At 31.6% G+C, this 17,539-nt stretch overlaps 2 protein-coding genes across 2 annotated transcripts; both read right to left on the bottom strand.

Annotated features, from left to right (window-relative positions):
* Positions 1–7,627: 7,627 nt before the first annotated feature.
* LOC115704031 (norbelladine synthase-like) lies at positions 7,628–8,169 on the bottom strand. The gene is made up of 2 exons (XM_030631253.2): positions 7,983–8,169; positions 7,628–7,908 (listed from the first exon to the last, which is right to left on the bottom strand). Exons 1-2 carry the CDS (start codon positions 8,167–8,169, stop codon positions 7,628–7,630), a joined length of 468 nt encoding a protein of 155 aa, XP_030487113.1.
* A 3,645-nt stretch (positions 8,170–11,814) lies between these two features.
* LOC115704032 (norbelladine synthase-like) lies at positions 11,815–12,749 on the bottom strand. Its single transcript, XM_030631254.2, has 2 exons — positions 12,387–12,749; positions 11,815–12,183 (listed from the first exon to the last, which is right to left on the bottom strand). The coding sequence occupies exons 1-2, from the start codon at positions 12,571–12,573 to the stop codon at positions 11,903–11,905; spliced, it is 468 nt and encodes a 155-aa protein (XP_030487114.1). The 5' UTR covers positions 12,574–12,749; the 3' UTR covers positions 11,815–11,902.
* Between the last annotated feature and the right edge of the window lie 4,790 nt (positions 12,750–17,539).

Genomic DNA, 17,539 nt, shown 5'->3' with positions numbered 1-17,539 from the left:
TATTGCGTGTAGCAGTCCCAACACGCTTCCTCCCATGCGGCATTAAATGCGAATTGACTGCTCAGGGGAAGCCTGACACCTCGCGGAGATGCCTTAATATTAGCTGGGCATCCGGGAGCGTATGGGGCTCAGCTTGCCTTCTCCGGGAGGCACGTCCCAGATGCTGCCTTATATCACAAAGACTTAGCAAATAATTATAGCATTAAGACGCTCTGATCCACGTGTCCCTGTCTAGTTGGTCCACGTATATTGGGCAAAATCAAGGGCTACAGGATATATAGACCCATGGTCCCCACACTAGTTGAGACAATATTACTTGTAAGACTCATTTAATTGATTTTAATTAATCAATTATAATTCTCAAGTTAGACTATGTCTATTTGAGAATTTATCACTTATTAAGGGGAAAATAGTATATAGAGAGTTTAAAGGGTATATTTATTAATTGGGAAGCTTTGATTAGTTTTATTAATAAATAAAATAAATGACAATATATTATTTGATAATTAATTATAATTATTAAATAATTAGATTTGACATTTATGTGGTTGAATGAGAGAATTGTCAATTTTTGAGAAAATGGGAAACTAGAAATGATGAAATAGGAAAGTTGGAAAAGTGGAAGGCTTGTTTCCACAATGCTATGGCCGTCCACCTTTGCTTCCCTTTTCTCATTTATTTTTCATTTTTTAATGCCAGGTAATTCAACCATTACCCTATGTGGTCTTCTATAAATAAAAGGTAAAGGCTTCAGGTTTGAACACACTTTACAACATTATTTTCTTTCACTCAAAAACACTCTTGAAGCCGCCACTCTCTCTCTCTCTCTCTCTCTCTCTCTCTCTCTCTCTCTCTCTCTCTCTCTCTTTCTTCTCTGTTTTTCAAAATCCCTCTAAGTGATAGAGTAGTGCCCACACACATCAAGTAATACCTCAATCATAGTGAGGAGGGATGTGTAGAATTCAAAGTCAACAAAGAAGGACATTTGGGCTCAGATCTTGATTATACTCTGCGACAGAAAGGAATCAAGGGTTAGAGATCTGAGTGGGAGGAGACATATTATTCCGCTGCACCCAATGTAAGGTTTCTCATACTTTTTTATGTGTTTAATTTATTATCGTTTTAGAAGTTCATATTTAGGTTGTTAAATCAACATACTTGTGAGTAGATCTAAGATCCTGGTAAAATAATTCCAACAAATACATGCACAAGCCACTGCAACAACATTGGATAGCAGTGAAATGGATTCTTCGATATATAGCCGGCACCCTTGATCACGACCTGCTTCTGAAACCAGTTTCAGAGTTTACCCTTGAAGCATTTTGTGATGCAGATTGGGCCTCTGATTTGGATGATAGAAGGTCATCAACTGGATATTGCATCTATCTTGGTGGAAATGTAGTAGCTTGGAAGTCTCAAAAGTAAGTCACTATCTCGAGATCTTCAACTGAAGCTGAGTTCAGAAGCTTAGCTACCACTGTGTCTGAAGTGTCATGGATACAATCTCTTCTCAATAAGCTGGATATTTCTCAACTAAGAATTCCTACCATCTGGTTTGACAATCAAAGTGCTGCCCTTCTTGCTGCCAACCCAGTACTCCATGCCCGCACCAAGCACATCGAAATCAACCTTTACTTTGTGCGAGACAAGGTCCTTCAACAACAAATCCGTGTCAATAATGTGCCTGCCACAGACCAGATAGCTGACTGTCTAACTAAACCAATCTCAAGTTCTAAGTTTCCTCATCTTAGGACCAAACTCAATGTTGTTTCTCAAACCGCATTGAGTTTGAAGGAGGCTGTTAAGTGTACTGATACAAAGGTGGTTAGGTTGGTTAGGAGCCAACAGTTTTCAACTAACTCTTCTTGATTAGTTAGTGTTCTATTATTCACTTTGTTCATTGTATATAAATACAGAGTTTCCTCTGTTAAATGAATACAACATATTTGCTTCTCTCTCTCTCTCTCTCTCTCTCTCTCTCTCTCTCTCTCTCTCTCTCTCTCTCTCTCTCTCTCTCTCTCTCTCTCTCTCTCTCCAACATAACATTTGGCTACTTAAAATACTTCTAAAAGGAGAGAATGATCTTGTGGACATGCTCAAATTTTTTACCAACTAGAGTTCAAATGAAGAATAAGCACCTTGATATTGTCATAACCTGTCATTTTTGCAGCAGCAAACCCAAAACAACTCTGCATTTGTTCATTGACTGTTGCTTTGCTCTATAGTGCTGGTGGAATTTTTTTCGTGTTGGTCGAATCAGTGTGGAGAGTAATTTTGTAACCTGGTTTGAAAGCAAATGAAAAAAGTGGTAGAATGATAAGAAAACATGTCACATTGCTTTGTTGGGCTTTATGGAGAAGCCGCAATGATCTTTTCTGGCAACATCGCATGTTGTAAATTCTAACAACACAGACTCGAACCAAGAACAATCAAACAAATCAAAACTGAATTGACAATGAAAAATCAAACCAAAAAACTAAAGCAGAAAGAAAAAATTGCAGAAAACTAATGTAAAGAACACCAAATTTTTATACAAGATCGGCCAAACCAAAGGGCTTACTTCCTATTATTCCCCTGAGTTATCTTCTCCATTAAAATAATGAATTACGAGTTTGAGTTGTTGAGTACACCCTAGAGAACAATAACAGATGAATACCTTAAAACTCAGCTCGAGTTTCAACTCTAATGTCTTAGTCTAGTTTCCTAACTCTCTTCACTCTGTTTTTCTCTCTTTCTATGTCTCTCTCCAACAGAATAATGTACATATATTTTCTTTCACTTTCATACCATTAATAATGCACTAACTAACATAACAGAATGCTACAACATTTCAGATAAATTTTATCGAACAAATTGTAGCATTCGAATTCACTAACAATTGTTTGTTAAAACTGTTATAATCCATTTTTTTTTGTTGTATGAATTATCAAACAACACCGCATGTTCAAGTGAGACAAATCAGAAGTGGACTAAGCCTGTTATATCTATGACCAATGTTATTGTAGATATGGGGCTCTATTTTCTCAGGAAAACTTTTTTGGCTTTGAATTTGTTGTGAGGGATCGTGATGGTAATCTTATTGAAGCTTACCAAGCTTGCAAACTTGGTGTCGTGAAACCAGATATTTTTAACAGCGGGTATGAAGGAATTTTTGAGTTGGATAAAATCCCATGGTAAGAATTCTTTGTTCAGATTACAGAACAAATAAACATGAGGGTAATACTATATATAGTTGTATGGTGTAGTTTTTAATGATGAAGGAATACTAGCATAACTTCTGATTTCATGCCTTTTAATTGCTAGAGCATTGTCAGAGATTTGATTTTGTTACTGAATCACCTTATACTGAAAAACAATGCTGGCAAACTAGTTTGATAAATTGATCAATTATCTACTTATTAATTATGTGGAATTTCCATTTTTTGTTAGTCTATTCATTATTGGTAAACATGTTGATATTTTTTTTATATGGAAAGAATAATTATTTGATGATAAAAAAATAGACGCTGTAATTAAATGGATGTTCTAGATGGCGTCTTGGAATTTAAATGAAGGAGAGGCTTGACACGAAAAAATGGTGCATGAATTGGAACAAGCCCATGAGGAAAGGGTATACAGTAAAATAAACTGTCGTTGCATTCTAGAGAAAATTGGCATTAGTTGTAAAACTGATGAGCGAGTAACAAAAGCAAACGATCAGAGACTTAGGGACATGGGCATTGATAAATTGGAGCTCAAATTTGATGGAAAAACTTATCTTATCACAATTGAGTCCTTTGTGAATATTATTGGAATTAAAGATGACGGGGATAGTATAATTCTTTCGGTGACGAAGACATTGTGATGTAGGAAAAAATTATTAGGGACTACAAGCAACAAACTGAAAACACCTCGATTAGGATCCTCGCAATTTGAAAATGGAGAGTTTTGAAAGTTTGAGGTGATGAAAAAGAAGAAATGAGGTGGGCAAATCAATTTGTACCTCGATTAGGATCCTCGCGATTTAATGGACGACCCAAATTTCTTCTTCCAAAAGCACACTTTCATATGATAGATGGGAAGTTGAAAATATGACATTTAAGAGTCGCCTTGGCATTTATTATTCATCATTGTATGCCTCGAGTACCGTACGCATTAAAGGAGAGGTCATCTCAATTGTCATGCCATCACTGTAACTTCTCCCAAGAGATGCGCCCTCAATGCACGCGTTGTCAACAATTATATTAAAGGTGCCGCATGCGTGGTACCTTCAAATTATGACCCTTTACTTGATGACAACTCACGGGATGCATTCACAACTCCAGCTGCTACCACATGTCAAGAACATACCTCCAAGAAACAGAGGAGTACTGCAAGCTCCCGGATCTTAGAGAGTCCTAAAAGTTTGAGGGTAAATGTTATTCGTATTTCTAAGCATGTGATGTGGCATTTAAAGGAAGGAATTAGCTGTTGGTAGAATTTATTTTACCAGGATCTTAGATCTACTCACAAGTATGTTTATTAACATCCTAAATAAGAACTTTCTAAAACGATAAATTAAACACATATAAAGTTTAAGAAACCTTACATTGGGTGCAGCGGAATATAATGACTCCTTCCGTTCAGATATCTAGCCCTTGATTCCTTTCTGTAGCAGAGCATTATCAATATCTGAACCTGGATCTCTTTATCTGAATCTTTGATGCTGAAACCTCCTTTTGCTGAATGTCTTTCTTCACGATCTTCCTCACTATGATTGAGGTATCACTTGCTGTGTGTGGGCACTACTCATACACTAAGGATTTCGAAATTCAAGAGGAAGAGAGAGAGAGAGTGGGTTCGGCCAAAGATAGGGAGAGAGAAGGCTCAGGTTTTTCTCTGAAGGAAAAATAGAAAATTTAAGTGTAATTTTCCTGAAGCCTTCACTATCTATTTATAGCATTCCACTAGGGTTAGGTTTGAATTATTTGGCATTAAAATAATGAAAATATCAGAGGGAAAATCCTACAAAAGTGGCCGGCCATGCAAGGTGGAATTGGGCCTCACTTTTTGCAATTTTGCAGTTTTATCTTTTCTGCATCTGATTTTCTCAAAAACGCCAATTTTCTAATTCAACCATTTAAATGCCAATTCTAACTATTTAATAACTATAAATAATTATTAAATAATATTGTCATTTATCATATTTATTAATTGAACCATACAAAGTATCATAACTAACAAATATGCCCCTATAAACTCTTTATTTACAATTTCGCCCTTACTTAGTGAAAAATTCACAAAAAGACATAGTCTAATTTGAGAATTATAATTGATTAATCAAAACCAATTACATGAGTCTTACAAGCAATATTATCTCAACTAGTGGGGGGACCATGGGTCTATATAACCGAGCTTCCAATAAGTAGATCAAGAATTTAGCACTAAAATTCACTAACTTATTAATTCTTCGTTGAATCCACGCATAGAACTTAGAATTGCACTCTCAGTATATAGAATGCTCTATATGTTCCACCATATAGACACATCATTAGTTATCCATTGTTATAATCCTAATGTGATCAATGATCCTCTATATGAATGATCTACACTGTAAAGGGATTAAATTACCGTTACACCCTACAATGTATTTATTCCTTAAAACACTTGACCCCGTATAAATGATATTTCAGCTTATGTGAAATAAGTACTCCACCATTTATGTTCCTTTGGTCAAGCTCGAAGGAGATCATCCTTTGCTTACTATTCGCCAGATAGAAGCTATAGATTCCATGTTTATGATAGCGCTCCCACTCAATTGCACTACCGTGTTCCCAAAATGTACGTATCACCCTGACCTAAAAGTAGGCTTAACTAACAAATCAAAGAACACGAATAGCCTCCTGAGATTGAGCCTAATCATAACAGGATTAAGAACATTTGATCTAGGATCAACTAGGCGATATTGACTTGAATAGATATTACGGTAAGTTTAATAAATCTAAGTCAAAGTTCAATATCGGTCCCTTCCGATGCATACTCCATGCATCCAACCTGAGCTTTACTTTAACCAATGCTCTGGAAAGAACATAGCACTTCTCCAAATGCAAGTAAACTCTGTTGTAGATTATCATATCAGTAAAACTCTATGTCTGATAAATCTAGGAAACTTTATTCACATAGTCATGTTTACTTTCCAATGTGTTGACGGCACAATAAACAGGATCAAGTATGTGAAAAGGGTTTCAGATGAATTTATACATTATGTACATATAATCATGAAATAAATCATGTGAACCATCCAACATTAAATGTTATTTCTGATCTATATTAATAAGTAAATCTGATTATATTGAAATGAGTTTTATTTAGGGCATAAAACCCAACATTAGCCTCATAATTTCGCTAATGAAAATCTCCCACTATGATCCTGTCACGAAAAAGCTTCATGTAACCGGGAATAAGTCAAGACTAAAGAATATAGAGAAGTTCACTTGGCCATGCCTTAGCTTCCCAAACGTGGAAGGCGTGTTGCCTCTCCAGACCTGAAGGGGTCCAAACATGGAAGCCTTCCTAGGTGATGCACGGACGGGTACTCGAAGGGCTGAATACGAATTCTCGACCATCTTGGAGTGTTTCAGACATCTACCTTTGGTACAAGCCAGGTCACCAAGTGAAGGTTATGCTTTTTTTGACGTAGGATTAGATCTTATTCCCTGCGTCCAAGCATAGTAGTGCACACACCTCCAGCACTTTTTTTGCTAGACGATATTATAGACGTCTACTTTTAAAGGTGAAAGCTTTGACTGACATGTGACTTTTACTTTTAAAGGCTAAACTTTTGAGCACCACATGTCCACTTCATACAAATGGTCACCAATTTTCCAGCTGCAACACGCACATGCACAAATTGTTTCTAAAGGACCCAATATTCAGCTCTCATTTTGCATGTAATTTACCCTATTAGTGGGCTTTGACCAAAAATCCAAAAATCCTAGGCGGGTTGAATATAGAACACTTGTGTTTTTGAATTACATTGTAAAATAACTTCTTACATTAGCAAATAAAATATTAATTATATAGTAAGAATAGACATGGGAATTATCTATGTAATGTAATTGTTAAGTGGTAGTGTGTGTGGCTGCTGCCATTTTGTGTTGCTGCCGTGGTCGGTGTTTTGTAATTTTGAGATATATTTGTATCATGTGTTAGATTTTTTTAATTCGTTTTTTTTACATTAAAATATTAATTACATATATAATTTTTTTTAAATATATATATATATATATATAAATATGTGTCGATAAGATTAGTTCGGTTATTTTTGTATGTTAATCAATATCCAATTTGTATAAGTGTGATTTTTTAATATATTTTGCAAATTAAATTGGATTAGATCATGCAAATTAAGTTGGATTGAGTATATTTTTATGAAGACCTCAATTTAGTAGTTTAGTAATAACAAACACTTATGTATAGCGTACTAACATCAAACTAATACTGCATAACAATACTAATACACATTGAAAATTGGAAAAACATGCATGTATTGCAAGGTTCTATATCTTCGATTTATAAAATCCATTTATCAATGATAATGTGCACAGTACCAGAATAAACATGTAAAAATTATTGTTGGAAATATCATGTCTAATGATTTCCTTTTCTTTTAAGTCTTAGTAAGATGATTTTGCACAATAAGGGCAATGGCTGCTAGGGCATCAAGAGACACAATGGAAACATTTTCAGCATAGTCATCCTTGATTTCATATTTAATGGTGGACTTAATGATGGAACAATCTTCATATTTCTCGATGATCTCGAGGCAAATTCGATAAAGTGTGAAGCCCAACTCAAGGTATCCTCCTTCAACCACTTCGACTTCCTTCACTCGCTGCTCGTTGTCTATCTTGGTAAACTTCTCCTTGTAACTCTTGAACCTGGCCGCGCCTGAGGAATGTTTTATGGTAAACATTAGTTTGATAAAAATTAAACAATTAAAAGATGTGATGATGAATACATACCAGGGACAAAATCTATGTGGAGAGTTGTTCCAATACCGCCATCGCCTTCAACTACATCAATTTTTTCGATAACAGATTTGAGTTGTTCCTCGATGAGCTTTGCTACACGAAGAGTCCCATAGAGCTCCCAAACTTGGCTGGCTGGTGCCTTGATTTCTAGCTCATGGCAAAGTTGACCACTCACCATCTTTGTGTTCTTTTGGTTTGATTATGTTGTAAATGGTGTTTTTATTAGTTAGAATAGATGGTTGTATTGTTTGAATATATATATATATATATATATATATATATGTATACATATATATTGTGAGATTTAGTACTATAATATATATAAGTATCATCGAATTCATAGGCATTTTGGAATAGCCTGCTAGAAATTCTTGTGCCGTTAACTTTGTTGTGAATACAAAATTTTAATTAATTGTGTTTTGACTTTTTGTTCTTATAACTAATCCAAAAAAGAATATAAAGTTGTGTTTAGTTGGGAGTAAAAAAAAGTGATATGAAAATGAAAATAGAATAAAAATAAAAATTGACTGAAAAAATTTAAAATGTATAAAAAATAATAAAACATATTTCTTTAAGAATTGTAGCGAAAAAATCTTGCTTCTACACATTTTTGATCGATTATTAAGCTTTGATTTGTAGAAAAATTACAATTAATATGCAGAACCAAATCAATTAAAACTTAATCATGCAAACAATTAACAATAGTAAGATTAATAAGTCACACAAACAATAACCTGAGATTCAAACAAAGATGAACATAGTATTTAAAACCAAAGACGATTAAAGTAATAAAACAATAAAATTAACACCAAGATATATACTGATTCAAGTGTAATAGATCAATGTGATCTATGACTCTAATCCTGTTTTAGAACACAACCGAAAACTTCTTTATTGATTAAGAAAAAGAAGATACAATACAATCAACATGAATTCTTTGTTGTATTCTGTCAAAGTGTTTATATCTCTCACACTCTTAACCAAAAATCTTTTTCAACTACAAAAAATTCTTCATACAAAACCCAAACTCAGTCTCTCTCTACCTCTCAAACTCTCTCTTTGAAATCACCTCTTCTAACTCATCTAAACTCGTTCTCTCCTTTCTGTTTTTTCTCGAATAGATAAGTGGAGGTGGTATATATAGGCTCATGATATAGATCTTAAAGTTGGTGGGTACAAATACTAAGTTTTTAAGTTAGTTATGACTTAACAAACTTAACAAACTTATCGTAACAATATCTCCACGTCAACACAAAGTCAAAGTGCTTCTAGATGAGACAAACGTTTTTGGGACCAAGGACTGAAGCGCATGCTGAAGGGACTTCTCGGATAGGAAGATTATAGATGGAGTTGACTATTCCAAACTCCCTTCCATGAGAGAACAACTAGCCATTTGAAACTCCCTTTCTAGAGGAAGACCGGCTTTCTCTGGAGACTCCTTTTCGGTGGAACCAATAGATATCCAGGAACATCCTCTGGATGACATCTAACTTTCTATAATTAGGACAACTCTTGGAGATCTATTTATTTGGAGGAACTATACCACACATATATAAAATTAATTAAATGAGATAATTTTTATATATATATATATATATATAAGCACTCTTAATGGGTATTACTCATGAATGGATAAAATTAGAAAAATTTGAATTTTTATGCTTAATTTTTCTATCTAATTACAAAAATCTCTCATTTTATGTCATATAGGCTGAGATTGTTCCATCGGTAAAAAAAAAAATTAAAAAAATAATAAGAAAAGGAAAAGTTGAGTTTGAGTTAAATATTTTTGTACGAACATATTTTTGATATAGTGTAAAAAGAGATATTTTTTGATATTTTTTTTAATTAAGTTGTTAAATTAAGCATAGAAATTCAAATTTATGATTTCATTATTCGTTATTAAATCAAAATTCGATGGTTTGATATTTTTAAAATTAATATTTATAGTTAATTTTTTTTAGTAACCATTCATGGGTAATACCCATTAAAAAGTGTTCCACATATATATATTCATTTGGACAACATTATATGTATTTATCAAATTCACATTTTATTAAAAACAAATTGCATGTATTCCTTCAGTTTAATTAATTATACAACTAAAACTATATTGAGGGGTTTAGTAATAAGCGTGTTTATCCAATTTAATTTGCACTATTTTGTTCATAGTGTATATTTGATACACATGGCATGTTTACTAATATGTAATGGGAATCAATGGTAAGATAATCATTCTCTTACATTTATTTACTTACATGCATTATTAAAATTAGGAAATGGAGAACTTGATTAAATAAGGGAGAAAAGAAAGGGAGAACTTCCCCCACCAATTTTGTAAGGAATGCCATTATCGGTAATGGATTTTAATTATTTTTATTTTATTTTTTAATATTAAATATATAATGATAATTTTGTCCTTTAAAATATATCTCACAAAATAACTACCATATAATATAGTTTAACTCAAATGGGCAATTTAGTCAATTTAAACATTCCGATTACGTTTCCTAATAAAGTAAACAAGATAAATCACAACTATTCCAATTCTAAAAATTTTAGTAAACAACATATTACAAATATTGATTCCGATTATTTTTCATTTATTCCGTTACATTTCTCCATTAATTTATTCCGATTTTGAATACTGTATAGTAAACGTGCCATTAGTGTAGTTTTTAAATTTTAGATCTAATCCAATTTGCATAATAAGTCAAATCCAGTATTATTTTAAATTTGGTACTTTTTAATATTAAATTATTTAATATTTATTAAAAAAATATAACTAACAACAGAATAAAACAAATTATTGTTGAAATTTATTCTCCAACAATAAATTAAATCAAATAAAATAAAAATAACAAACTTAAAGGAAGAAAAAAAAATTGTGTGTATAAAAAAAAATATTTAATTTAATTTTAAATTATAATTTTCTTATATTGAAAATGAAATATACATTTTATCTACTAAATTTGAAAATATATTTGTATCATATGTGAGATTTTTCAATTCGTATCTTTTATATTAAAATATTAATTGTATATATATATTTTCTAATATATACATATAAATATGTGTAGATTGAATTGAATTCATTAAATTTATTATTTTACATCTCAATTAACATCCAATCTACAATATTAGTACTTACACTTTGAATTGGGATGATAATATTTTATGATCGCCCCTATATATTTAGTAGCTTGGTAATAACAAACACTTAGCAATACTATAACATCAAACTAATATATACTACATAATAATACTAATACATACTGAACTCCATTACACTCTAATTCATATTATTATAGGTGATGTTTGGTAACTTTTTTTTAATTAGTTTTTTATTTTTAAAATTAGAAAAGTAAAACTCTTTTCACTTTTTAATTTTTTAATTGAGAATCAATTTTTTTTTTTTTTTAAAAAAAATTACTTTCAATATTTTTTAAATAGTTTTTTTAATCAATATTTTGGACTCTGACTAGACCCGGACCGGACTCAAACTCGGTCCCGGCCCTGACACCGAACTTGGCCCCTAACCTACACTCGGACTCGATCTCGGATTTGGACCCGACTTAAATAAAATAAAAAAATAAATATGAAAACAAACTTTATAGAATACACTTTTATTTTCTGTTTTTTTTAATTGAAAAAAAAAGTGGCTATAGAACGAATTTTTATTTTTCAAAAATAAAATTTTATTTTTATTTTTGTGATTAAAAAATTAGATTACAAAAATATTACCAACCGCACCATAATTGAAAATTGAAAAAACATGCATGTATATTGCAAAGTTCTATATCTTCGGTTTATAAAATCCAAAAGATTTATCAATGATAATGTGCACAGTACCAGAATAAACATGTAAAAATTATTGTTGGAAATATCATGTCTAATGATTTCCTTTTCTTTTAAGTCTTAGTAAGATGATTTTGCACAATAAGGGCAATGGCTGCTAGGGCATCAAGAGACACAAGGGAAACATTTTCAGCATAGTCATCCTTGATTTCATATTCAATGGTGGACTTAATTATGGAACAATCTTCATCTTTCTCGCAGATCTCGAGGCGAATTCGATAAAGTGTGAAGCCCAACTCAAGGAATCCTCCTTCCACCACTTCAACTTCCTTCACTCGCTGCTCGTTGTCTATCTTAGTGAACTTCTCCTTCAAACTTTTAAACTTCGCCACACCTGATTAGGAATATTTGATTATTATGTAAAAATTGCTTCTATGAATTTTTTTATTAGCAAAATAATTTTACAAAAAAATTTGTTAGTAAAATAATCTTGTATGGTCGCAGGACCAATCATAAGTTGCATTTGATCATAAACTGCTACAAATTTATACTGTGCAACCAAAGATTTTATTTAATGATCGTGAGTAGAGTATATACCAGGGACAAAATCTAGGTGGAGAGTTGTTCCAACACCGCCATCGCCTTCAACTACATTAATTTTTTCGATAACAGATTTGAGTTGTTCCTCGATGAGCTTTACTAGACGAAGAGTCCCACAGAGCTCCCAAACTTGACTGGCTGGTGCCTTGAATTCTAGCTCATGGCAAAGTTGACCACTCACCATGTTTGTGCTCTTTTGGTTTGATTATATTGTAATTGTGTTTTTGTTGGATAGAATAGATGATTGTTGTTTGGATATATATAGTGAGATTTAGTATTATAAGTAGCATCGAATTCATAGGAATTTTGGAATAGCCTGCTAGAAATTCTCATGCCGTTAACTTTGTTGTCGATTGAATTTTAATTTATTGTGTTTTGACTTTTTGTTCTTATAACTAATCCAAAAAGAATCTAAAATTAGGAAGAATGAAAATGTAAGAATATGCGTGTAAGAGTAAAGAAAAAAATTGTTAAAATTTATCTTAAAAAAAGAATACTTTTTCAATTTTTGAAATGGGGAGCCATTTTAACCAAAACTAATCTTCATATTCACAGCTTATTAGTACTATTTCATTATGTCTAGTGAGAAAAAAATATTCCAAGACGGGTCTGAGCAACATTTCACAAAGGAGTATCACTATAAAGAAATGTGAGATTTTCACTATTTCGATTAAAATGATTGTTAGTGCTTGAAACTAACTTGTTCTCTCAATGTATCCAATAGAAAAGTGATGCACGACGGTCTTGGCTATGTCCCTGTGACATTTCATGATATTTTGGGATGTGGAGGATGAGATTTTAAGAGAACACTAACGAGTGTAAGAGTAAGAAAAAAACTTGTTAAAATTTACCCTGAAAAGAAGAATGTTTTCAATCTTTAAAATGGGGAGCTATTTTAACAAAATTTAACACAAAACCAATCTTCATATTCATGTCTTATTAGTATGATTTCATTGTGTCTAGTGGAAAAAAATATTCTAAGATGGGTCCAGGCTACATTTCACAAAGGAGTACAACTATCAGAAATATGAGATTTTCACTATTTCGATTAAAATGATTATTAGTGCTTGACAACTACTTTTTCTCTCAATGTATTCAATAGAAGAGTGATGCACAATGGTCTTAGCATTGTCCTTGTAAAATTTCATATTTTTTCGAGATGTGTAGGGTGAGATTTTAAGAGAACACTAACGAGTATAAGAGTGAGGAATAAACTTTTTAAAATTTACCCTGAAAAGAAGAATATTTTTAATTTTTTAATTAGAAAGTCATTTCAACCAAATTTAACGTGAAACCAATCTTCATATTCACGTCTTAGTAATACGAATTCATTTTAACTAGTGGGAAAAAAATATTTCAAGATGGGATTGGGCCACATTTCACAAAGGGGTACCACTATCAGAAATGTGAGATTTTCACTATTTCGATTAAAATAATTATTAGTGCTTGAAAACTACTTTTTCTATAAATGTGTCATATAGAAAAGTGATTCACAATGGTCTTAGCTTTGTCCCTATGAAATTTTATAATTTTTCGTGATGTGTAGAGTGAGAATATAATAGAACAGTAACAAGTGTAAGAGTAAGGAAAAATCTTGTTAAAATTTACCCTGAAAAGAAGAATATTTTCAATTTTTTGAAATAGGGAGCAATTATAACCAAATTTAATACAAAATCATTCTTCATATTCACGTCTTAGTAGTACGAATTCATTGTAAATAGTGGAAAAAATATTTCGAGATGGGTCTAGGCCATATTTCACAAAGGGGTACCTCTATCAGAGTTGTGAAATTTTCACTATTTCGATTAAAATGATTATTAGTGTTATAAAACTATTTTTTATCTAAATGTATTCAATAGAAGAGCGATGCACAGTGGTCTTGGTTTTGTCTCTGTGAAATTTCATAAATTTTAAAGATGTGTATGATGAGATTTTTAGAGAACATTAACGAGTGTAAGAGTAAGAAAAAAATTATTAAAATTTACCCTAAAAAAGAGAATATTTTCAATTTTTAAAATAGGGAGCCATTTTAACTAAATTTAACACAAAACCAATCTTCATATTTACATCTTATTAGTACGATTTCATTGTGTCTAGTGGGAAAAAATATTCCGAGATGGGTCCAGGCCACATTTCACAAAACTATCAGAAATGTGAGATTTTCATTGTTTTGATTAAAATAATTATTAATGCTTGAATACTACTTTATCTCTTTTAGGTTATTTTTAGTATTAATTTTAGATTAATTTTAGTATAATTTTAATTTAGTTTTAATCGTGTTTGGAGCATTTTTACGCTTGTTATCTTTTATTTTTGCAGATTTAAAATAAAATAAGATTAGAAAAATATCAGAAGAAAAAGATGGAAAAAAAGATAAAAATATCTCACAAAAAGATGATATTTAAAATAGAGAAAATTATGCAAGAAAATAAAGTTGAAACTTTAAGCCTTAATACGACTATGTTCTAATTATATTTTGGAAAAAGTCAAAACATGAAAGTTCTAGATCTCTCTTTTATCTCTCCAGAACATCTTGAATCGTCAAATTCGGAGCAATATCGAGAGAGTTATGACCAAAATACTATCAGTCAATGCAGCAGAAAAATCACCTCCTCTTCTAATCCTAAGCAAAATAGGTTTTCTAATCCTAAGGAGAATAGATTTTTTCTCTTCAGCGATTTTTATCTTATTTTATCATTTTTTGGCTATAAAAGAAGTGGACTTCAATAGTTTTGGGGAAGCAATTTTAGAGGAAAAAAGGAGTACGAATTTCAGAGACAAAAGTCAATACTGGAGGCATTCTGCAGAGGGTTTTCAACATTATTTTATTCTCTATCTTCTTCTCTTCTTAAAGTTAATATGTGTAGCTAAACACTTAATTAGGGTTAGATGGATGTTGTTTGACATTGTTTTATGGTTTTAATATGATTTATTTCCCCCCCTAATTTCTATGTATTATATTTCATTCGTGCTTAATTACTTTTAATTGTCTGGCCATCAATTAATTGTTTTATGATTTTGATGCGAGATCTAAGAAGTGAGTGTCGATGATGCTATAGTGAAATAGAACTGAATTTCGATATAGGACAAGAGTACCTGTATGGTTTAGATAGCTTATTAGGTTTTCGTGTTTAAAGCCTGTTGCATGTTAAATTTATCACGAGAGTAAAAAATTTGCATGTAATTGAGGTTTATATATCTGAGAAGACTATAAATTACCTTAGTAAACCTGCTATTGCATAGAAATTAATAATAGGAAAATTATCATATTAGGCCATAATCAATAGAAACAATTGAAATCAAAGCCCTAGTTTTTATTAACTGTTAATTTTCTTTAATTATTTGCTTCTTGCTAGTTTTCTTATTTTAAATTTCTTTCTTAATTTTTATCTAACCAAATAGAAGTAAAAGTTTAATTTTAACGTACTTAATTACAATCCTTGTGGGATCGACCTCACTCTTGGTGAGTTTATTACTTGTAACGATACGTGCACTTGCGTGTGTGAAATATCACAACAATCTCTCAATGTATCCAATAGAAAAGTGATGCACAACGGTCTTGGCTTTGTCCTTGTGAAATTCCATAATTTTTTGAGATGTGCAGAGTGAGATTTTTAGAGAACACTAACGAGTGTAAGAGTAAGATAAAAACTTGTTAAAATTTATCCTGAAAAGAAGAATATTTTTAATTTTTTGATTAAGGAGTCATTTCACCCAAATTTAACGTGAAACTAATTTTTATATTCAAGTCTTAGTAGTACGAATTCATTGTAACTACTGGGTGCCACATTTTATAAAGGGGTGCCACTATAAGAAATGTGAGATTTTTTCACTATTTCGATTAAAATGATTATTAGTGTTATAAAACTATTTTTTCTCTAAATGTATCAAATAAAAAAGTGATGCACAACCGTCTTGGCTTTGTCCTAGTGAAATTTTACGATTTTTCGAGAAGTGTAGGGTGAGATTTTAAGAGAAATCTAACGAGTGTAAGAGTAAGGAAAAAACTTGTTTAAATTTATCCTGAAAAAAGAATATTTTCAATTTCTGAATTTCGGGGTCTTTTCAACAAAATTTAACGCAAAAATAATCTTCATATTCTAGTCTTAGTAGTACGAATTCATTGTAACTACTAGGAAAAATATTTCGAGATGGGTTCGGGCCACATTTCTCAAAGGGGTATCACTATCAGAAATGTGAAATTTTTACTATTTCGATTAAAATGATTATAAGTGCTTGAAAACTACTTTATCTTTCAATGTATCCAATAGAAAAGTGATGCACAATGATCTTGGCTTTGTCCTTGTGAAATTTCATAACTTTTCGAGATGTGTTGGGTGAGATTTTAAGAGAACACTAACGAGAGTAAGAGTAAAGAAAAAACTTGTTAAAATGTACCTTGAAAAGATATTTAAATTTTTTGAATTAGGGGTCCATTTTAACCAAATTTAATGCAAAACTAATCTTCATATTCACATCTTAGTAGTACGAACTCATTGTGACTAGTGGTGTAAAATATTCTGAGATGGATCCGAGCCAAATTTCACAAAGGGGTACTACTATCAGAAATGTGAGATTTTCACTATTTCTATTAAAATGAATGTTAGTGCTTGAAAAATACTTTTTCTCTTAATTTATCCAATAGAAAAGTGATGCATAACGGTCTTGGCTTCATCCCTGTGAAATTTTCCAATTTTTTGAGATGTGTAGGGTGAGATTTTAACAGAACACTAATGAGTGTAATAGTAAGGAAAAAAGTTGTTAATATGTACCCTGAAAGGAAGAATATTTTCAATTTCTGAATTAGAGGCCATTTTAACAAAATTTAATGCAAAACCAATCTTTATATTCACGTCTCAGTAGTACGATTCATTGTGACTACTGGTAAAAAAAAATTCTGAGATGGGTCCGGGCCACCTTTCACAAAGGGTTACCACTATCTGAAATGTGAGATTTTCACTATTTCGATTAAAATGATTGTTAGTGCTTGAAAACTACCTTTTCTCTCAATGTATCAAATAGAAAATTCATGCACAATGATCTTGGCTTCGTCATTATGAAATTTCACTATCTTTTGAAGTGTGTATGGTGAGATTTTAAGAGAATACTAACGCGTATAATAGTAAGGAAAAAACTTTTCAAAATTTACC

The sequence above is a fragment of the Cannabis sativa genome, chromosome 1 (assembly GCF_029168945.1).
Source record: "Cannabis sativa cultivar Pink pepper isolate KNU-18-1 chromosome 1, ASM2916894v1, whole genome shotgun sequence".
Classification (NCBI taxonomy): Eukaryota; Viridiplantae; Streptophyta; class Magnoliopsida; order Rosales; family Cannabaceae; genus Cannabis; species Cannabis sativa.
Note: the sequence above shows the minus strand (reverse complement) of the source record. Positions and strands in the feature narration are given on the sequence as shown.

Coding starts and splice junctions, on each gene's coding strand:
- LOC115704031 (XM_030631253.2), bottom strand. CDS start 8,169: ATGGTGAGTGGTCAACTTTGCCATGAGCTAGAAATCAAGGCACCAGCC. Junction 7,909..7,982: donor CCACATAGATTTTGTCCCTG/GTATGTATTCAT, acceptor AACATTCCTCAG/GCGCGGCCAGGTTCAAGAGT.
- LOC115704032 (XM_030631254.2), bottom strand. CDS start 12,573: ATGGTGAGTGGTCAACTTTGCCATGAGCTAGAATTCAAGGCACCAGCC. Junction 12,184..12,386: donor CCACCTAGATTTTGTCCCTG/GTATATACTCTA, acceptor ATTCCTAATCAG/GTGTGGCGAAGTTTAAAAGT.